Below are 22,788 nucleotides of genomic sequence, written 5' to 3' on the forward strand. Positions count from 1 at the left end.
GATGCGGTGGCGAGGGAGGAAGATGCACCTATTAAAGATAACTCAAAATCAATTCAAAGTCAGAATTTGGAACTAGTGATAAAGTTTGGTCGGAGGCATACCTTGGGCTTCCGCCAGTTGCTTTTCCAGTTCTGCGATTTTCTCTCTGCCCACCTAGATATCTTCTGCCTGGCTCAAGGTGACGCGGCGCTGCAGGGAGATGTTCTTATACAGTTCGTAGTGCAGCGCATGTTGTTCCTGTAAAAGCCATATTTCGGATCAGTTTCCGGAGGCATTTATATTTTTTGTGTAGATTCTTTCGAAGCATCATTGCCGGAAGATTTCCGCCATGACGCTTGGGGGCTACCACGACACTTTTTCAGTTGATATTACTCTAAGTATCAAAGCACTAACTATTGCTAGTTTCCGCCTATATACTTGGGGGCTACTGGGAATATCGGATTACCTTGCGCTTGACGAGGAGCTCGTCGAAGAAGTCGCTGATTTCCTTCTTATGGAGTTGAATCTCGGAAGATTCAACATCCTCCTTGCCCCAAGAATTTCTCATCATGGAGTTCAGAAGGTCCTGTTCCAGATCCCACTTCTCCGTCTCCGACGGCTTGTGGAAAAACTTATGAGGATAACCCTTCGGAGTGCAGTACAGATTTGTTGGGTCCCCGAAGTTAGCCGAAAAAGTTACGGCATCATGAGCCGGAGCTTCAGCCTTATGTTGGGAATTTACTTCTGCCTCCTCTGGGGACTTGTCCTGAGGCCCTTCCGGAGCAGCCCGCTTTGTAGCGGAAGAACTCCCGCCAGCCTTTTCGCTGCTCACAGGAATGATTTCCGGAGCGTGGGCAGCTGGGTCAGGGGTAGGCTGGGCTTCAGGCTGAGACGGGTGTGGAGCTTGGTTTGACGTGCTTGGGGGTGTTGGGGTTATCGGAGGCACGACGGAGACATCCTCAAGTACTTTGTTATAGGCTTCTGGGTGTTAACCCAAGAAGACGGAATTTTCTGGATCCTGTAACAAGCAAGGGAAAGATATAAGTAACAAGACTTTGCATTAAGATAACCTGTGATTTCGGATACTTACGTGGCGCCGGGGATGAGCGGGTGTGACCCTTTTCCTGTTGTTGACAGCATTCTAAGGCGATCGCGCTCTGCCTTCTTGGAGTTAAGCAGGGGTGGCTGCTTGGTCTTGGCCTTCTTGGCGGAGGCCTCGCCGCTGGCTCCGGCATCGGAGCCGGAAACCTTGGTTAAAATTACTCCGCCAAAGTTGATCCTCCGCCAAAGTATTGAGCTGGAAAGGAAAACATGGAAAAGTTAGAACATTGTGAAATTGAGAAGTTAAAATTACTGAAGTATAAGAACGTACCGGAGGGCAGTTGTTATTGGTGAAGATATCTTTGTTGATCTCCAGAACCTCTTGGCCCCGGAGAATCTTCACTAGCATCCGAATCCTCTTATTCGGAGAATCCATCGGCAAGTTGTGGCGGGTGACCCGGAGCTGGTCTTCGACTCCGGAGTATTCGCAGATCAGCCGCTTATTGTACTTGAGCGGTTGGATCCGGCGGGTGAACCAGCTGAGGGTAAGGTCCATTCCAGTTAGACCGTCATGGACCAGCCAGGAAATTCTCCGCGCGGCCTTGTCGAGTTCCGGGAACTGGGCGAGGGTGGGGATGAGTCTCCAGCTGTCTAGCTCCTCCGGAGGCGAGTTGATGAACTTCAGAAGTCCCTCGTGGACGCCCAGAACCGTGATGTTCTTGACGTAGAACCATCCGGCATTCCAGTACCGGACGGACTCGTGCGACGAGTGCGGCGGGTACATCCTGTTAGGGCAGAGCATGAAGGTCATGCTTCCGTAGTTGACCATTGCCTTGTCCTTCGTCTCCTTCTTGACGCGGAAGAAGAATTGCCACAGGCAGATATCGGGGTGGATTCCGAGATGCCCCTCGCAGAGCGTCACGAAGTTAGAGAGGAGGAGGTAGGCGTTGGGCAGATGTTATGTGGCTGGAGGCCGTAGGTGGAGAGGACTGAGAGGAAGAACTCGGAGCAAGGGAGAGAGAGGCCGCACTCCACCCAAGCTTTGGTGAAGACACGTTCTTCAGGATCCGGCTTGGGGGAGATGGAATCTTTGTGAAAGCTCCAATCCGGAGCAATCATGCCTTCTGTCTCAAAGGCTTTGAGCTCCGAATCGGTGACCTTGCACGGCCACCACTGAACCTTCTCGCCTTCACGCTTCCGGGCCTTGGAACCCTTCTTCTGCTCCACTTCCTGCACTTTGGCGGCCATTCTTGTTTGACCCTCGAGTTCTTCTCGGATCTCTTGAAGGGTTGGGATCCGGCCTAGTGCGTTGCTGGAAGATGCGGAGAAAGGTTGAGCCAACCTGGTTTCGGAAATATGTGGTGGTAGGAAAGCTAACGGTTCCGGAAATATTGGTTCCAGTGAGCTTGGTTCTGGACTATTCGAAGAACTACCAGTACATTTAGGTGAGCTATGGGACATGTTTCCGGCTGCATGCATGTGATGAAATGATCTGAGTAGCCGGAACTAAACTAGGCTAAACTATGTCTTCTTCTACGGGTCCGGCGAATTTACCGTTAATGGTGTGGCGGTTCCCCGTCGCGCCGGCGAGGTTGAGCTCGTCGGACTTGGCGTGCGGAGCTCCGGATGACCACAAATCGGCGGCGGGCGAAGTTCATGTTCAACCGCGTGCAGCTCGGGTCGAAAGCGGCTCTGGAGCGGCGGCGGGAGAAGCTCTCTGCGGAGGAGCTCGCCGGAGATGAGATTCACGGGGCGGCGCTGTCTCGAGGAGGAAGATGAAGTGGTGAATGAAGGTGAAAAGTGAGAAGTTACTGAACGCGAGGGGTATTTATAGGCGCCGCGCAGAGATTCGTGAGCCAAATCCAACGGTAGAGACGAAACGGTCGCACCATTGGATGGTCGCCACGTGTCTTAGGTTAAAACGGTGAAATCGATGCAGTGGTGACCTAACCGCACGCTGCCAAAATTTCCGGCTGAAGATACGCGTCTCCGAAAAATTAGCGCGGGAAAGAAGGAAGTTGTGCGCGATGTGGGCGAAAAATCTGCAAAGTTACCATTACAGAAGAACGAATGATTTCCGGTGGAATGAGATCAGAAACAATGAAGTTTTGGAAGCTCTTCAAGATTCTCTTCGGATCCGGATAAAGCTAGATGGAGTAATGATGAATCTCGGAGAACTTCGGGGGCTACTGTTGTGGGTATACTTTATGGGTATATCAACGACGTGGTCTAGATCCGGCAAGTCCGGGTGGCCCACAGATGGTGATGGTGCATATGGCCCATCGGGCGGCCCAGTTACTGTTGATAGAAGATGGATGATGTCCAGCCCAGGAAAAGGAGCCGGATCTAGACCGACCTACTCAGAAGTCGGATCCGTGAAGGCCCATGAAGTATCCGGATCCACTACGGCAAGTAAGAAAAGGTGGATCCTTGACGTACACGACAATGTATATTCTGTAGTTAGGCATCTTGTATTCCGGCTAGGACTCTCCGTGTAAACCCTAGATCTGGGCGCCTTTATAAGCCGGATCCTGGGGACCCTAGAGGCACAACCACAACTCATTGTAACAACGCAAAAGCGCCCAGATAATTCCAGACAAGCAGCAGTAGACCCTGTCCTCGAGCAGGTGTTCCGAAGCTGGGTAAATCGCGTACCACCGTCCCGAGGACTCTTCGTCCTATGACCCCTACTTCTTCTCCCCCTCGTGGGGATCCCTCCTCCGAGAAACCGTCGAATAGACAACGACACTTTTTTTTATCTGAAAAAAGTTTCAAGTTTTAATTTTGAGCATACATCTAGTTATGGGTAACCAAACTTTTATTCAAAGATCAGATTACATACATCAATTCTGCCTCATCCGGACTGACCCCCTGGCCCTCCGTAGTTGAATTTTCCTCCTGCAATCGGCGAGACCGAGTAGAGCTTGTCGTCTGTGACAGTGATTGGCATATCATTGCTTACTAGGGAGGTTTTGCCATCCTCATCGATGAGCTGAATGTCACGGATTGATGCAGCTTTCCCCATGTCTGATGCAAAGGCGCCGCTTCCCATGGGAGGTGATGAAACTCTTCGGGAATAAAGAACATGACCACCCACCGAGATATCAGATGCTTTCATAGACAAGCTACTAAATAGTGATGCCGGAAAGTAACCCACAGGGATTGGATCGCTATTAAGACCACAGTATAAGCACCAGTTTCCACTTGATTTGTCCTGTAGTTTTTACAAAAGGATGTACAAATACATTAGATTTAGAACCAACTGCGACTATTCCCACTATTCCGATAGAGTAAAAGAATGCTTCTAATGTATCAAAATACATTGCATTCTAGGACGTTTTTGGATCACATAGCAGAGAACACACAAGACAAACATGTAGCTAGTACATCGTAGTTAATAGAGTTTTAAGGTAAATTAATAGTTTGCTTATGTGAGTGGTATCCACCCAGGAGTCTCAAAGATTGCATGCGCATCCGGTGGCTATGTTTTATATCCTTTGATCACTTAGATCCATTTAAGTGAGAAATGAGTGTCTAATTCTCTTGTCGTGCAATTTAAGTTAAAAAAAACATCCAAGGATGCAATGCATTTTGACACCGAGGGAGTAGCACACATACCTTGAACACTTTAATGGTAATATTTTGCCGTACCCCTTTAATATCAGATACTGGTTCAATGATATCACCAGGAAATATAGGGGACCCGCTCACAAGCTTAAACCCTGGACAATCCACGTTGACACATCCTGTACTTCGATGGCTGTCTTTCTGCAATTTCATTCATGCCATTTAGATTTAACTTTGCAAGTTTCAATACTCCCCCTTATTTATTTCATTATACTTTTTTTACAAATTTTGTTTCATTCTATTTCTTTAGTATTTGTGCTTGAGTAATCAAATATACATACCGTCCAAGCCGTGAAAAGGTGAGTGTGTGAGTCATTAAAGTGAGCTGGCCAAACCTGCATAGTTACCTGAGACCATTAGAGTCCTTAAATACAACCAATCATTAGAAAGAATAATTTGTAAGAGGAGACTAGAGAAAGGTAACTTGCCACCCATCCAACAACAATTGAATTGAGGTTTTGATAAAAATCACCCTCAAGGCTCTGAATCCAAATTGCTCCGGTGCTCAACTGGTTAACATTAAGAGTGTACCCATACACCTCCATTGTAGCAATTAATCCATAGTATCCACTGTCATGGTTTTTAGTCGTCGTATGTAACGCAAACTGTGTGGAATGGAAAGAAGTTTAATTGAGATTCACACATATTAAAAATAGATAAGATAAGAACTGAAAGATAAATAACAAACCCCGCTCACTATATTAGCATTAAACAATACTATCACGTTACTAAATTGAAAATGAACTTGTCGATACATAGTACTCCCTCCGTAAAAAAAAGTGACTCTAGTTTGTCCAGATCGGTTGTATCTAGACATATTTTTAGTGTGTAGATACATCCGAATCTAGAAAAAGTCAAGTCAATTAATTTTAGACAGGGGAGTACGGTAAATGGATAATAATATACATACAAGATTTTCTTATGTGAAGAGTAGCAACCAGAAGCTCACATATGTTTGAATATCAGTCTTTTCTGATGGCGAAGTTTGTCCATGCAACATCTGAATGGAGCTTAGCCAATGATTTGATGAATTGTTCTTCGGATCCCTCTCTTGTGGATATACGTTTGCACTCATGAACTCCTGTAAAACACCGAAAATTTTCTTCAGGACATATGGGAGAAGGTAAGCATAAGTATAATCATTATACAACTTATTATTTAAAAAAATGATGTTTTCATTAACTAATATGTAAATAGAAATCATGTGCCCTACCATGCATGGATAAATTGTGGATTCAAAACTTTTGAAAGTGCATCAGATCATTGTATTTTCTTCTAACACGCATTTTCTGAAATAAGGTAAAAGCTAACACTTGGATATCAGAATGTACAAAATCTTCAATGTGTATGCAATTTTGTATAGCACTTACCACTGAATAAAAAATAGTATCCGCTGAAAAGTTTAGAAGTATTCTACACTACTAGGGTCCTGACAAAATTTGGAAATCGTTTGTGCAATCCATTGCTCTCATGTATCCGCTGAACCTTTTCTTCTAGCTAAACTCACAATATATGATGAGAGTGATGTGATACTTTTATTGATGTATATTAAAAATATAATATCCTTTATGCACAAGTGGAGCAATTCAGGAAATTGTGTGCTAATATTTACCTCTTGGATTGTGAGATGAAGTGAACCTCCTGAGCTTTGATGAGCAAGAGATGTCATGCTTAGGACCAAGATGGGCAATCCTATACAAAATTGAAACATCTTGAGATGAGAGAGGCACGAAGAGCAATGAGCCTATGGCAACTCCTTGCATACGAGAGGAGAAATTTCTCCATAAAGAGAATATATAGCATTGAATTTGAATGATATTTTATTGTGTAAAATCTTGAGCATTTAAAATCTTCCTACTGCCCAACATTAAAATAAGTGTGCACATAATAAATGATGTATTATAAATAGAATATCTGCAGATATCTTGTATTGTGTGAAATCTTGAGCATTTAGTTTCTTTGGAAGGATCTTGAGGATTTCATTTGTATATCTACCAAAAGAAAATTTCCATTATCTACATCATTAAAGGCACAACAATATAAATAACAATTTTGGATTTATATTACTTCTGTGCTACAATTATATTTACTATTAAATTAGAATCGGTGTTGGTGATACGCTGGCCAATTTTGTGTTTTAGCCCCTAAAGAATTAGATAGCCAACCTAGCCCCTAAAGAATTAGATAGCCAACCTACAGTCCCCCATGGAAAGTTGGGGGTCACTTTTGTAATTTAACCCCTTAGATAGTGGGAAATAAATATGCATTCATTTCCTTATCCATTTTCCCCTCCCTCCTCTCTCCATTAAGCGGTAGCGACCGGTGGGACTCGCGGATCGTGCATGTCATGTTTGGTAGCCCGCAGGATGTCTATCTAGGCCCCGTGGGTGCAAATTTCCCATAATTGAATGCATGCATGCCTCCATTGCTATCCCAACACAAAACGTAAAACCACAAACAGACCACCCTCCTCTCTTCTCCCGCTGTACTGTGCAGGGCGACTAGAGAGGCAAGAAGTGTGTTCTTGCTGGCTCCGGTGACTCCTCTACGCTAAGGGCTTCAGGCTCTCTGGTGCAAGAGGAGTCACCGGATACGATGCGCGGCCGTGTATAGATGTAGACTAGGTTTAGTCTTCGTAGCTAGGGTTACGGGCGCTCGTGGAATTGCTTCGGCGATGTTGACCGCGCAGACGAATAAATCTCCCTGAGATCCCTGCCGACGCGGCTTCCTCCATTGTTGTCGGCCATGGATTTGGGTCGTGGGTGTTTCAGGCGAGGTCGGTACGGTGGCGATGTTGACCTCATAGGGGATTTTTCTCCTCCTGCTCCACCGACGTAACAGCGTGTGCTCCGTCGTCATTGAAGTGCCATGGAGACCTTGTATAGGAGTTGGTCGTCGTGCATTGATGACATCGGCAATGACCAGAAGATGGAAAGGGCGGGGCTTGGCTGGAGGTTGCAGGCGTGCAGATCCGGTGGTGTCGGGGGAGCTTTGACGGATTTGGGGTCGGAGAGGTCCAGGTACTGTGCCTAGCCGACGAGTTCCCTGTCGGCAACGATGGAGCTTTTCTGATGACCATGAAGCCCAATGATGGTGATGGTGCTTCTGCGACCTGCGGTGGTTCCCAGTTTTTGTTGCAGCAGCAGCAGGCGAGACTAGCAGTGCGTATGGTTGTGTTGTGCAGGAACCTCCGAGGAGCTTTTGCAATTTTCTTTGTCTTGTGGTGTTTCTAGAAAAGATCTGTACCAACTGTGAATCTGGTGTGTTCGGGTCATACGTATCGATGTTGATACCCACAAGTATAGGGGATCGTTGAAATCTTTAATGTGTAAGTATCGATCCCACGAGGAGCAGAACGTGTCGGTTTTTATCCTTCAAATTAGAGTGTCACTACTCTTATTATCTATGCACTAGACTAACTAAGATTGCAGTGGTTGTGGTGTTTGGGTCTGTAGATTGCAAGTAAAGTAAAATGCTGAAAGTAAATTGCTGAAAGTAAAATACAATAAAGTAAATGCTCTTTTCAGAGAAAGCCTAATCCTCTATGCAGCAAGAGGATAAGCTCAAGTGTGTGTATGAATGTGAGAGAAACGTTTCCAAGGGCGGCATGGGCTTCATGGCATATATATTTCTATAATGGTATGGTGAGCATCTTGTCAAGTTTTAACTCTCATATAGGACGGAGCCTAAGCCAGGTGAAGCCATTTTCATGTGCTAACAAACCCCATGTGATTGTCGCCAAGTTCAGGTAAATGAAACTCAGTTATAACTAAGACATAAATGTCTAACCACAGCATTAAACTATAAATGCAACTCAAATTATTAGAACTTGGTTTGTGTCCTTCCATCCATTCTAACTCTCATCATCACACTAAAGTGCAGCCCTATAAGCTCATATAGGTGAAGTACTATGCAGTCGACGTTCGTATAATATCATCATAGAACCACATAAAAGAGATTGAAACTTGACCAAATACTCATTACATACTTATGTAGAAATCAACACCAATCCATCATATGCCCTTGAAAACATGGGGGAACTACTCACAAAGGGAAAACATTACGAAGTTCTGAGGGTTGATGGAGTTGTTGATAAAGATGAAGTGCAGGCCTGGGGTGATGGAGGCGATGGAGAGGTGGCCACGGCGCTCGGGCCTGCACTTCATCTTCATCAACAACTCAATCAACCCTCTGAACTTTGTAATGTTTTCCCTTTGTGAGTAGTCCCCCCATGTTTCCACGGGCATAGGATGGATTGGTGTTGGTTTTTACATAAGTATGTATAGCACAATATCCGTGCATTGGTACGGGTCAATAAATATGAAGATTTATTTTTGAGACTAAAGCCATACAACCTAACTCTTTGATCGCTTGATTGTGCATTTTGAAGATGCAAGTATTAAGTATAGTCATCATTGATCGTTTATTTGTTTATAATCCTATTATGTAACGTAGACTCACACCACCAAAATGTAATGGTAAATCAGCGGATATAAGGTTCCAAGAACCAACTAAGTCTATATCCATGTGGTTAAAGATTTGTTTGACAGAATTAATCAGATAATATTTTTCTCCAAAGTTATAATGCACATGTAATCCATAAAAAAAATATGTTAGCAAAATTCAGGATGGACCTTTGTATTGCAGGTCGGCTCTGACCGATTATTACTATATGACTACCAATGGCAGGCAGTGGTGTCGCACCATGTTTACAAGCATATCAAGGAGTCAACCATGCAAATGTCAGTTTACATCTTCCACTGAAATATCAGGTATGTAGGCGTATCGACCAAGCTGTTTAGCTCATTCTAGTTTCAGTAGAAACAGAACTTGAGCTCATCCATTCTGTGTGCAGTAACCCCATCCCGAACTTGACCAAGAATGCGTTCCCACAAATATACAAAACACGATGCTGAAGCATAGAAAAACATACTCTACTTAATACTTCTATAATTAGGCATCAGCGATACATCCTTTCGTGCCCATTTTTCTCTCTGCTGCCGACAGGTGTGCTGTGCCTCTACCGCGCTAAATCTCTCTGCCTCCAAAGATACTCTGCCTTGACCGCGTCCTTCTCCATCTGCTGACACTGAAATTTTGCTATATTGTCGCTAGGCAGGATCTGGGATGAAGTTGTTTTACTAAGAGAAAAACATAATAAAATATTGTAAATTAATGAAAATATTGTAGACCTTTTTCAATGCATCTGACTAACCTATCCCATAATCCCTGTTCTTCCCAACAGAATTCGACGTCTAAAAGGGACCAAAACAAAGTGGACATGAAGATGAGATGAAAATTAACTTTAGAAAGGAAATAAGCAATGAGATGATTCAACATGCTGGAGTACAGACTGTAGAGCTTTCTAACCACAGCAGCAACAGCAACTAAGAAACTGTCGTCAGTAATCACACAAAAAACAACAGTGGAAATAAGAAGAGAAAGAAAAGAGAATAACAGGAGAAATAATAAAACTATGTAGTCCTATGTAAGTAACATACAGACTTCTATACTGTATGCATGATATTTGTATACAACTTCCACTTTCTATACTGCAATTGAACATGATATTTCCATGCATAATCTAGAATTTTCACACAAAAAAATGAAATAAATTACAAAGTATACAACAATGTCAAGAGAATCAATAGTTAGCTTACATTTCACCACACCTTTCAGTAGTAATATCGATGTCAAATTTACTGAAGAACTTCCAAATTTTGCAAAACCTCTGATGAACCTCTTCACATTTCATACTGACCATGTTAAGGTGATCTGATACAGAAGATGATTTCTTCATCAGGCCATAATTTTCTTCACTTTCCAAAGCACGTTCAGGTCCCTGTAGTAGACAAAATTATTTCCCCGAACATTCATAAGATATCAATCATTCGTGAAAAATAAACAGTACATCAATGGTACGTTTAGAAAATGTACAGAATTTTTTAGCATTGAAAATATATATACATACCATACGCAGTTGACGTGTCTTCTTCTGAAGAATTGGTGAATGTCCGACCATGCAAAATATGAATTGCGCACTGCCTGCCACTGCATGACCTGTTTGATATTGCGACTTGTAACCAAAAAAAAAAAGGTTCTGGCTATAATCTAAAGGCATCCTCCAAGCTCCTAATTTCATTCAGGTACAGGTCTCAGTAGGCATATTGGTTTGCTCTCACCCATCAATGAAGGGAGTTAGTTAGTGTTGACTCCAATTCCCCAAGTAAACAAATAGTGTTCAACAAACAAATTAACTTCACAATGCTTAATCGTTCATCATTCATGCTCAACAAGATGTAATAACCTGTACTGAAGAGTAACTTGTTCAGCATCAAGGAGGATCTTTTGGGGCGAGCTGTAGACTTTTTTTAACAGGCGATCGAGCTGCAGACTTAGTCACTTAGATCAACAGTGCGGTGCAGTGCTAGCTAGCGACGGCCCTGCCTCTTGATGGCGAAGAGGAGAAGGATTCGACCCTCAGACGGTGCTGCAACACGAGATGAACTCCTCCGCCAGCGTGTCCACTTCATACTCCTCGGGCGCATCACCGGTCGCCCCATCTTCGTGCTTGCCGCCATCCGCACGCCACCGGTCACCAGCTCCATGGATTCGTCAGCGGCAACGGGCGCTGGTCCCGTGCCCTCCTCGACGCCCCCTGGCGTCGTGGCATCCCAAACGCCAGCAGCGCCGCCTCGGCGGAGAGAGAGAGAGACTATGGAGTGGTGGGGCATGGAAGAGCAGCTCGCGGAGCTTGAGCCGCTAGCACCGGAGCGGGGGAGGCCGGCGCGACCGAGCTTAGCGGATCTTTAGGAAGGCAAGCGTACTGACTTGCCCCTCCCTCAACCCTCATCCTTCTTCTTTCATACTCCTCCACCGCTAGCACCGGAGCCGGGGAGGCTGGCGCGACCGAGCATAGCGGATCTTCAGGAAGGCAAGCGTGCTGAGGTGCTCCTCCCTCAACTCTCCTATCCTTCTTCTTTCATACTCCTCCGATTTGATCGGGGGTGGAGGGAGGGGAGCGGGGGTGGTGCACATAATGCTTGCGATCTATCGATGACCAAAGGAATATAACTATCGAATCATTTTTTTCACGGCGGGTGGTATTAGTGGTAATATGTAATTTGGTGGAAGGGTAAATCCATCCAAAAAAAAGTGTTTAGCGAACAAGAAATCCCTTCATCAACAACTCAATCAACCCTCTGAACTTTGTAATGTTTTCCCTTTGTGAGTAGTTCCCCCATATTTTCAAGGGCATATGATGGATTGGTGTTTTTTTAGGTAACAACTGATGGAATTCATTGGCGAAACCGATTACAAACGACTGCAAAAATAAAGAAAAATACAATATGATCCTAAACTTTTGCAAGAAGGACCTCACACCATACTTCCATAGCGCAATCAAGCCCATTGTCCTCGTCGTCACCAACCAAGTACAGGGACCGGATCCAGAAGCAGCGCATCTTCCAACACCATCATATCATCGCCGCCACCGCCGCCACACTGGACTTTGAACACCGAAGGAGTGCCCACCCCAGGGGGTGAGTGCTAATAATCTTTTCCACACCATCGGGCAGGCGGGAGATGGGGAAGAGCAAGCAGTACCTCCAAACAAAGATCCCCGAGCAGTAAATCCAAGCCACCAGCAGAACGCTCCACCATCTAGCCGATTTTGGAAACGATATGTCGAACCGCCTCCTCCCCTCGCCACCAAGGCCGGCCGGAAGAAGCTTCAAAACGTGACAGGCGCAAACCACCAGAAGAACACAAACCCTAAAAAGGAAGACAATGTTGTCATCTCCTTCCTCTCCCTCGCCACCACGGCCGGCCGAGGAGAAGGCAACAGCATCAGCACTTCTCCGACTCCAGAACAGACCCCGCAAACTCCACGGCAGGGTCAAAATTCGATCACGGCCGGGGAATCCACCCTCCCCCGATCCGCAGATCTGAGAGGAAACCAGGCCAGCAGCTCGCCAGCGCCGCCGCAAGTGGCCTTGCCGAGATGGGGATCAAGCTCCAACACCCTTATTCTGACGCGACGTCGCCTCCACCATCTCGGCGCCATCCCAGTACACCAAACACAGACTAAGTCGGGCGCTACCCGGTGCAGCAGAAGAAGACCCCCCCGCCGTCGCCACGCCACCCGGGCTTTGCCCGGCGGCGCCACCGACGACAGCGGGAGGAGGGTGTAGGGTGGGGGCTAGTGTTGGGAGGGTGCGGGGAGCCTTGTGAAATGTTTTACTTATGATGGCTTTCGGGTCCCATAGGATGGATTGGTGTTGATTTCTACATAAGTATGTAATGAGACGGCGGGTAGGAGGCGAAAGCCCCTTCTTCTTCCTTGATGATGGTTGTGATGTAGACGAGTTCCTCCCCCTCCTTGGCGGCTGTCAAGAGGGAGGAATTTCGTGACAATGGTTGGGGGCCTCCAAAATAAGGTTTCCCATTAATATATAGTGGTGAGGATGTCATCTAAACCATGGGATGGATGCACCTTTAATCCAAGGGCTCTTGGGCACCTGTAGAACCTTCCTTGGGCTTCCATCTATCCTTCATGAGCCTCACAAGTCGTGGTTGGGCCGAAATCCACCAGCTTGGAAAGAGTTTGTGGCAAATCCGTCACCAACTTTCGGAGTTCAGAAACTAGATCAACCTCCGCAGTAATTTGGAGCCATAGGTGGCTTCCGGTGTCAGTTTTGGACTTATTTTATATCAAACAGGAAGAGCTGAAAATTATCTATAACTTTGTATTGGAAACGTTTTCATTTAACGTCGTTTTCAAGGACTTTTGAAGCGATCTTTGAAAAGTGTTCTGAAGGGACAGATTTCAGGAAATTTCAGATTTCACCATAATAAGCGATTTCCTTCCATATTTTGTCTAATTTCTACAAAACAAATTTTAAAACAAGAAAATGTGAAATTTTTAAAATATTAATAGGTTAGTTTCAATAAATATAATAAAGTTGCAAAATAATAATAATTTTATCATAAAAAACTACAAAGTTCATGGATGCATTTTACATGCATCAAGCATCCCCAAACTTAACCCATGCGTGTCCTCGAGTACGAAGGTGACAAAATAACATGGATTTTGGAGTTTATTGCTTGATTGGATATAGCAGGCAGTAATGCACAAAGTCAATGAATCAAACTTTGATGAATAGCAATAAGCAAATGAGAAATAAAGTTATACCTTTTTCACACTACAAAGATGTCCAAGAATTGATCACAATGTTTATTTTTATTCCCAAAGTATGTACAAATAATCTTCCATTGAGACTAGCACTGTCAGACAGAACTATTTTTATTTTTATTCCCAAATTTGCTGGCAAGATGTTCATAAGAACTGCCGTTTTTAAAAAAAATGGAAAATACCCCGGCCTCTCCATCAATAGATGCACACAGCCATTTATTAAAATATATATAAAAAATAAAGTTTACAAATCACGGATTAGAGAGGGTCGATACAAAAATAAACCATCGAAAAAGAAGCCCAGTAATTATATTCCTAAACATCTTGCAATCTACTAATAGGTCATCAGGTAGCGAGACCGGCTTTTGTGAACCTGGGTGTATGTGAACCCACTTTTTCAAAAAGTGGGTTTGTGATGTCAAAACATGTTTCAAAAATCGAAACACAAAATGATTGCAAAGATGATCTCAAACATGTGCCCTGGACATGAGTTTCGTTCTGAAAAAACATTTTATTTTGCCTCGGCAAAAAAGTGAAATTTTACAGGACTATATAGCAGTATATATGTGACGTATTTTGTCTTTTTTAGATTCTCAAATAAAAAAGTGGTTTCTTCGCGAAAACTTTCTACACACACATGGAACATGCATACGTACCCCGATATTTTTATTTCAAATTTTTTTCACATTTCGAAAATGCATTTCCAACCTGGGTTCACGTGCACCCAGGTTCAACTGAGGCTTTTCCATCAGGTAGCCCGGTAGAAAATATCATGTGCAATCATCAATAGACGGGGTTCGGGGGTTGTACCAAGTAACCATACATTCCCGCTGATACTCCGGATAAAGGAAACGCCATCATAAGAACTGCCGTTATAGATAATGAAACACACGCCAGGATTTCATGGGTGCAGGTGAGAAAATGACTCTTAAGCATATCTTAGCAGTAAGGTTCTTTCTTGCCAACCCCTGCACACACTGGCCACTGACAAGCATATAAGGACTATCTTGAACCATTTAACTAGCACAAAATTACATCACAGTGAAGGGGCACTGGAAGCTGTGCAGTTGCACATAACACAAGTCAGGGAACCACAAGTTACTACACGCATAACAAGCAGAAACAAACGAACCTAGTGCTAGCGGAGCTTCAGTTCATTGGAAAGTCAGGACACAAGTTAACTAGACGTGGCAAGCACAGAACATAGACCATACACTATCATACTTTGGACCTCAAGTAGCACCTAATTATGCATCAGTTCTTGTGCAGACTTGACTTGAGGAGGTCAGCCAGCACCGAAGGGCAGCTTGCTGCGAGGTGCTTATACCCTTCCGTGGCTAGGACAGCATCAAGAATTGCAGGAGTGCTGACGATGAACTCAGTGCACTTAGCCTTGAGCTGCGAACAGTTGTGCTGCTCAGCTAAGGCCAAAGCTGTAGCTGCTGTCTCGACGGAGATCCAACCGGAGAGCTTGCTTTCACAGATCATCTTGAGCATGTCGAGTCCGTACCTGTCAGCGGCTACAAGCAGATGCTGGGCCATTGTGGCCACCTCCTCGAGCCGTTGATCAAGTTCAGGCACAGTGTCGGTGTAGATGAAGTGAAGCATGGCCTTGAACACAGCCATGTCCATGTCCTTGACCTCCACATGCCCCGAACACTTCTCCTTCATTTGTCCGAAGAATTCCGCCACGAAAACCGGTGACCTCACAGAGAGTATGAGCTTGTGCGCAGGAAAAGATTCACAGGACACGAGAAAGGTGACGTCCGCCCCGGTTCCGCTCCGCAGGAGTTCACCAAACTGCTGATGGAAGTTGGTGGATGGTATTGCAAACTCTTTCTTATCTGCGATAGTTGGTATTGGCAATTCCTCGGGCACTGTGATGGTGCATCGCACCGTCACAATTTCGTCCTTGAGATACCCTGATGCTGCTAGCTCTTCTCGAGAGTCGAGACATGAGCTTCAGCAGATCTGAGTGTTCTTTGGGACGGTGGAACTTCTTCGTCACACTCTTTTCTACTGACGGCAGTCTTTCCTGTTGGATCGATCACCTGACAGCCTAGGCTCGCCCTCGAGCAGCTCTTGCGGGATCCACCGAGGAAGACAAGCTGCAGGGCTACCGCAGGACAGTCGTTCAGGTTGGCTGTAGGATAGACACGGATTTGCCAGTCGTACCCACAGACGTTCCATCTGGATCTGATGCTCTCCTTTCTTTTCATGGTCACCGTCGTGCTAAAGCCTTCGATCTTGAGCAGCTGCACCAACCGCGCAGCGCCAGCGATGCTTGTGGTGCAGACATTGTCCATGGCGACGGCCGGGCAGTGGCGGGGAAGATTGAATGTGTCTGCAAGGGGATGCACAAGTATATCAGTACAATGTAGCAGCGACGAGCAAGAAAACTGATCTACCAGCGCCAACCAATGGCTACGAACCAACCAAGGAAGTCACCAACTTAACGCCGCTGGAGCAGACGAGCCGAAGGAGACGGCGATGGGTGGTGGTAAAGACTAAAGAGGGAGAAGAAATGGGTGCTCTGCTCACCTGCCAACAAGACGACTGCCGGGACGACACGGGTTAACTGTCGGAGAAGTGGAAGCCTTCTCCAGGAAGAGAAGAATGTTCAGCTAGAGGGACCCATTGAAAAGAGAAAGTACAGTACCAATCTCATCAAACAAAAAGAAAAGAGAAAGTACTCTCTTCTCTTTCCAAAAGATAAAGTATCGGCATTCCCAGGCTTGCTACCCATTAAATTTGGCTAGCCTTCCAAACTACATGTAGATGTAGGTCAAACTAATTTATAAGTCTAACTAAATTTGAGAGTCGGCTTCTTCATGAAGCTGGGAGGAACCTTCTGGGGGAAGCCGTCCTAGAAACGGAAAAGAACTGGCCTGAAATACGTATTCATAGCATAATGAATAGTAGTTCTGCCCTGCACGCAGAACGGAAATCATTCAAAAAGGGAACCAAAACATACTACAGTTGTGAAGCTCTCCTACTTCACTAAAAAATAACCAAGAAAAAACAAAGCATCAACAATATGTTATCTTCAGCTTTAGAATGGGTGCAGCACTGGTGAACCTTCTGATCATACAATTCATATCTCCTTTTCATTTATAATTTTTTCGAAGATTTCTTTGGATCTGCTAGCGTCAATCTCATAGCAAATTCAGTCAACCACAAAGCTCTTTTGTTCCATGGATCATTCACATGACACACAACTACATCCAGTATAAGTTAATATAGGATAAATTTGCACCAACCTAAAAAAAATAAGATATCATTTTTTTCTAGATCCAAATGAAAAGAAAATGCAATTGCGATGACAAAATTCAAAGGGAGCATCATATTAAGCTGGTTTGGTTACACGGTTCCAGGAGTGACATAAGGTTAACTTGATTAATTGCTCATTTGCAGCACGGACTAATCCAAGCTCACTATATCACCCGAAGAAGACATTTCAAATTGTTCATGAAAGAGGAATGGAATTATAATTTAAACATTACTCCTAAAACAACAAAAGAAAATGGTGATGCATATAATATACCAAAGAGCAAAATTCTATGTTAAATAATAATGAAAAGCACATTCCGAAGATTATACTTGTATACATAACTAAAGTTGTACGGCGTTGTCCTGCCAGCAAATCTGGATACTCATTGATACCATAAACATTAGAACCCTGCTCCAGTCTGTATCTAGCATAGCCATTGATACCATAAAGTTGTATACAGCATAGTATCCGTGGTCGCCCCCAGCGGCCGGTCGCCTCGTTTGCATCATGATCCTCAGTCAGTATTTCGCAGAAAAAAAAATTGATCCTCGGTCAGTCAGCATGTGTCATCGCCAATTCGCCATGATGGGTTTACCATATAATTTGATCTGCTCTGGTGTATAGGATCGATCTGGTCAGTGTGGCGTACAAGATCGATCTATCCCATCTCGTACCAGGAATATATAGACGCCAGTAGGGCGGTTATCACAAGACTTGTTTGTTCAGGCGGGCAGGTAAATGCAAATTACCCAGAATTGTATTGTTCGTGCGTGCCATTGTAATCGTAGGGCCGAGGACAGATGGATGAATAGGATAATACAGAAAAGCACCGGATGCATAGGATACGTTGCCATCAACTTATTGCTGACTATGCATACACATTTCAAACAGGATTATAATATTTTCTACAAGAGCTGCTGATTACATATCACTGATCCCACAAAAAGAAGAGATGGCATGCAAGGTTACAAAACCTCAAACTCAGGAAGCAACTCCAGATTTATGCTTTATCTTGGAGAAACTAGAGAGCATAGTTGATCTTGAATTTGCTAACTCCACAAGTAATTCCAGTGCTGCACGAAAAAAATCAGTTAGATCAACATAGGGTTAAAGCATAGTGTGTTATACTGTTCTTGGTTCTTGGTAGAAACAGAACCTGTTTCAAAGGAAACTTGGGTTGTTCGTAGTTTTGGAGACACCAATGCTCCAAAGACTGATAATGCTTTTGATCTTGCACTTTGAACCTAAAGTGCAAAGGAAATGAACAATCCACAGAAATTAAGTGTCTCCGAACTACACAACTTTATATTCATGACAGTAATACATAGGCGCGCTGTGTCAGTTCCTTGCGCTTGAGTGAAAGTGTTACTATTCTTTTTTTTCAAATATGGATGTGACATTACGTGTTCACTAGCATGAATGTGAAACTTGGATAGAAAGTTCACAGAGCAAACTAACTTGAGAAAAAATATCAAACCTGAGCACGGCTACTATACTGAGAGGATTTGTGGCACCCGAGCTCCCGTGAGCTTGAATTTTGAAATTTTAAAAAATTGTAGTTTGAATTTTCAAAAACAATCCGAAAAAAATCAGTCTATTCTAACACATGTCTGTATACTTGTGCAATGTTTTGAGAAAAAATACATTCTATTTTAGCTTGCAGAAAAAACAAATTTGTGGCTGCATATCGGAATAAGAACTCCTATTTTATCCTGAAATTTTGTGTTTTTTGTGTAGCCCAAAATGTAACATATTTTGTAACGAATCTTGTAGAGTATATACTATATGTGTATATCTTTCCAAATCGAACCCCAGTTCGTTGGAACCATAACCATATAAGCCCATACCCAGAACTCCGATTAAGAAAAAGATGGAATCGCCTGCAGTATACAAAATAAAATTTGTAGTTGTTTTCTGGGGGTATTTTTCGATTCCGAAAAATAATGCTTTCCATTTTATGAAAAAACGAGAGCACTGGTGCCCATGTGCAACTAACAATTTTCATACTATACTGTAATATATTGTTGCCTTCATACTTCATTTTTAACTATACTGCAATATGTTGTTGCCTTCATAATTCATTTTTTATGTATCAACAGAACTGGCATCCAGCATATCAGGGTGACTTGGCCAAATTAACCACTCAAGCACATATTGGTTTTATTAAGATGCTGATTCATCATCAATAGCGCTCTATTTTTGTTGCTTTTAAGCTGCATTCTCCATTAATCATGCTCTATTCTTGAGAGGTTTACATATGTTGTTTTTACCTACCCTATTTGTAAAAAGATAACAGGCTTTTATGTTTCACTAACCTGATTGCTGATGTCAGCACCAGTAGAAGACTTTGCAGTAGTTGCGTCTGATTCACTGCTACCATCTTCAAAACAAAAAAAAAAAGAATTTTGAAGGTGAGCAAGGAAAATCAAACACTAAAAACAAGGTAGAAATAATGCTTGTTCTAATACCTGGGGTAGCTTCTGATCCTCGGTGCCTTAATTTTGGTTTAGTACTATCTTGTGCAGCAGCAATATCACTGGAGTCAGATTCATCTTGCAAGCACCACTTTGACAAAGCAAAATGCGGGTTTGGTTCTGAAACATGCACATGGAACTATCATTCTAAGGGCTTTGAGAAAAGACAGATTGAACACGAGAACTGCCATAGCAGCTCCGAATTGTTGATAAAGATTGCTAACTCAAACAGACGAGTGGGTTACCTGACGGTTGCGATTCTGCAGAAAATTCCACTTGCAGCTTAGTGGCTGCAGATTGCTCCTTATGATCAAACAGGGTACTCGAAACACGTGATGCGCCCATCGAGTGACGAGCGCTTGCCAGATCAAACCAACCCTAGAAAACAAATAATATCGTTCATTTTTTACTTGTGAACTGCAACAGCACTACACTAGGCAAACAGTTTCTCCAGTAGGTCTTACGAAAGCACTCCAAACATATGTAGTTACCGGGGAACTACATGCAGTAAGCCATATTAAGGATAAGTTTCAGGGCAATGCATATTTATAAGCAGCAATAAAGCAAAACTAAAGTTATCCGAGCAATCAAGCTTCTGGTCAGACAGAATCACAGAAATCCTTCTCATGTATTTAGTTAGACTCTGGAGATAGCAATTAGATAACGCAATTTTTTGTCTGAAGCATACTAGTACGGAGTAGTATACTACTTCTTCACTTGAGTCGAGCTCTGCTGCACAGATCAAGGGGAACCCCCAGTGACCACAATAAACCCAGAGCAGGGACGATAAATACTGGGCCCGGAATTGAATCAATTGGTAGATTAGCGGGCGTGACTTGCCTGCCGAAGAACTGAGGAAAGCGAGTCCATCAGGAGGAGGTAGCCATCGGCCGAGTCCATGAACCGCAGGATCTCTTCGTCGTCTCCCCCAAATTCGTCTTGCCCCGCCGCATTGTTGGCCTGTTCCGCTCGAGGGTCGGGTCCCACGTGCTGCAGCACCTCCTCCGCCACCACCGCCGCCATCAATCCGAACCTGAGCACACACGGACGCCAGGCGCGGATCTAGATGGCGCGCTGGGTGCACCGGCACAACCAGAGAGCAGGAAAGGGATGCCCTGGCGAGGAAGCACGGGAACGGCGATTGCGGCGACGCGCGTGAGAGGTGGGCGTGGACGCCGGTGCGGGCGCGGGCGAGTAGCAACTCTAGGGCGTCGGCCGTCGGGGACCTGGGATGGGGGCGCCGGACGCACGACTCTGCTCAGCCTGTTGCAGCTGGGCACCGCATCTGCTGCGATGTGGGGGATCTGAGGGCATCTCCAACCGGGCGACCCAAACGGACGCGCTGGGCCGTCCGTTTTGGGCAGTTTGCGTGCCCGAGCGGACGCGTGGACAGCGCCCCGCGTCCGCGCGTCCGTTTGGGTCGCGCGATGCGCCCAACGCGGCAGATTTGGGTCGCGGCGCCATATGGTATGTTTTTCTTGTAAATTCACTAGAAAAACGCAAAAAAATATTATATAAAATATATATAATAGTACAAATGCTCAAAATGTATTACACATTTACATAGTCCATGTAATCAAGGATAAAGTATTATTGAAATAAAATGAAAAAACGATACAAATGCTCTAGGCTTCAGGATTTCCTTCATCATTGTTGTTTGCAGCATTGTTGCCTACGTGCTGCCACATGTGCTCGACCAAATCAGCCTGAAGCTGGTTGTGTACGACCTACATCTCGAATTTCATGGTGCGCATGAAGAATGTCCTGGAATGATGCTGGAGCTCCTTGCTCGAGTGAATCATCCCGCTCTACCTCAACAATCATGTTATGCATGATTACACAAGCGGTCATCACCTCCCACGAGTTTGCACATCCCGTGCTGCGGCGAGGTGTCCGACGATAGCCCAACGAGCTTGGAGGATGCCAAACGCCCGCTCGACATCTTTCCGGGCTGCCTCCTCGCTTCCGAGTTGGGGTTCCGGATTGTCTTAACGAGTGTAGCCCAAGGTGGATAGATACCATCGGCAAGGTAGTACCCCTTCGTGTAGTGGTGGCCATTGATCTCAAAATCCACATCGTGGGACCGACCGTACGCTAGCCTATCAAACACCGGAGAGCGCTGCACAGACATTGATGTCATTGTGCGAGCCAGCCATTCCGAAGAATGAGTGCCAAATCCATGTGTCATGGGAAGCAACAGACTTCAAGAATGACCGTGCACCCTCGGAATGGCCGTCGTATACCCCCGCCAACCAAAGGGGCGGTTCTTCCACTCCCGGTGCATGCGGTCTATGCTCGTCAAGCATCCCGGAAAACCCCGGAAGCGTTGATCGACAACGGACGAGCCGTGTCCTCTCGCATTAGGTTGCCGGAGGTACTGTTCTCCGAACGAACCGATCACGGCCTCTGCAAAACCTGTACATCGATTCCAAGCCGGTTGACTCACTCATGCGCGTGTACTCATCTACGAAATCACCGGCAACGCCATATGCGAGCATCCTAATCGCTGCCGTGCATTTCTGGTACGAAGAGAGGCCTACCTTGCCAATTGCATCCACTTTTGCACAGAAGTAGTCGTCGTAGATCTTCACGGCATCCATTATCCGGCGGAACAGCGGCCTGGTCATCCGAAAACGACGGCGAAACATGGACGGCACGAACAATGGCTTGGGTTTGAAGTAGTCGTTGTAGAGCTGGTCGTGGCCGCGTTCTCTTTTGCGGTCCAAGGCGGCCGCGCGCCCCGGCAAGGACCCCCGATGCACGGGGATTTGCGAGACGACGTGCTCGTGGATGAGCAGCGCAGCATCCGTGAAAAATCGTCGTCGGACTCCTCTTCGACGACGTGTCGATGAAGTTCTTGAAGTAGTACTCGTCGTCGCTGTCCACCATGATCCGAAAAGGGACACATTTTAGTTCGAGCATTTGACCGAACACCTCGCGAGCGGAGGCGATCCAAATGCTTCGTAGCGACTCGGAGAAGCGGCCGTCTCGGACGACGTCCGGTCCGGATACACGGTGCGGGAGAGCTCACCTCCGGCGGAAACGGCGCAGCCGCGAACGGCGGGAGGTGTCGCGACGGTGAGAGGACAACAGCGCCGGCGGCGGCGTCCTCCGACTCTGCTACGACGCGGCGAAAGCAGCGCGGGACCTAGACCTATGCTTCCGCCCCGCTTGCCGGCGGCTCGACGACGATGGCCGGCGGC

At 45.2% G+C, this 22,788-nt stretch overlaps 2 protein-coding genes and 1 pseudogene across 2 annotated transcripts; all 3 read right to left on the minus strand.

Moving 5' to 3' along the window:
• Positions 1-3,874: 3,874 nt before the first annotated feature.
• On the minus strand, positions 3,875-12,309 carry LOC124648679. Its single transcript, XM_047188396.1, has 6 exons — positions 12,253-12,309; positions 10,409-10,489; positions 5,076-5,252; positions 4,929-4,982; positions 4,639-4,788; positions 3,875-4,234 (listed from the first exon to the last, which is right to left on the minus strand). The coding sequence occupies exons 1-6, from the start codon at positions 12,307-12,309 to the stop codon at positions 3,875-3,877; spliced, it is 879 nt and encodes a 292-aa protein (XP_047044352.1).
• Positions 12,310-15,094: 2,785 nt separating this feature from the next.
• LOC124648680 lies at positions 15,095-16,146 on the minus strand (annotated as a pseudogene).
• Positions 16,147-17,846: 1,700 nt separating this feature from the next.
• Positions 17,847-20,742, minus strand: LOC124650423 (coiled-coil domain-containing protein 115-like). Its single transcript, XM_047189953.1, has 6 exons — positions 20,426-20,742; positions 19,831-19,963; positions 19,580-19,705; positions 19,427-19,491; positions 18,268-18,355; positions 17,847-18,184 (listed from the first exon to the last, which is right to left on the minus strand). The coding sequence occupies exons 1-6, from the start codon at positions 20,606-20,608 to the stop codon at positions 18,093-18,095; spliced, it is 687 nt and encodes a 228-aa protein (XP_047045909.1). The 5' UTR covers positions 20,609-20,742; the 3' UTR covers positions 17,847-18,092.
• Positions 20,743-22,788: the final 2,046 nt, after the last annotated feature.

Source organism: Lolium rigidum, chromosome 4, assembly GCF_022539505.1.
Source record: "Lolium rigidum isolate FL_2022 chromosome 4, APGP_CSIRO_Lrig_0.1, whole genome shotgun sequence".
NCBI classification, from domain to species: Eukaryota; Viridiplantae; Streptophyta; class Magnoliopsida; order Poales; family Poaceae; genus Lolium; species Lolium rigidum.

Coding starts and splice junctions, on each gene's coding strand:
- LOC124650423 (XM_047189953.1), bottom strand. CDS start 20,608: ATGGCGGCGGTGGTGGCGGAGGAGGTGCTGCAGCACGTGGGACCCGAC. Junction 19,964..20,425: donor TTTCCTCAGTTCTTCGGCAG/GCAAGTCACGCC, acceptor TTTGTTTTCTAG/GGTTGGTTTGATCTGGCAAG. Junction 18,185..18,267: donor CCAAGTTTCCTTTGAAACAG/GTTCTGTTTCTA, acceptor TTTTTCGTGCAG/CACTGGAATTACTTGTGGAG.
- LOC124648679 (XM_047188396.1), bottom strand. CDS start 12,309: ATGGTGGAGCGTTCTGCTGGTGGCTTGGATTTACTGCTCGGGGATCTT. Junction 10,490..12,252: donor TCGGGGATCTTTGTTTGGAG/GTACTGCTTGCT, acceptor TGTCTACTACAG/GGACCTGAACGTGCTTTGGA. Junction 4,983..5,075: donor CAATTGTTGTTGGATGGGTG/GCAAGTTACCTT, acceptor GTAACTATGCAG/GTTTGGCCAGCTCACTTTAA.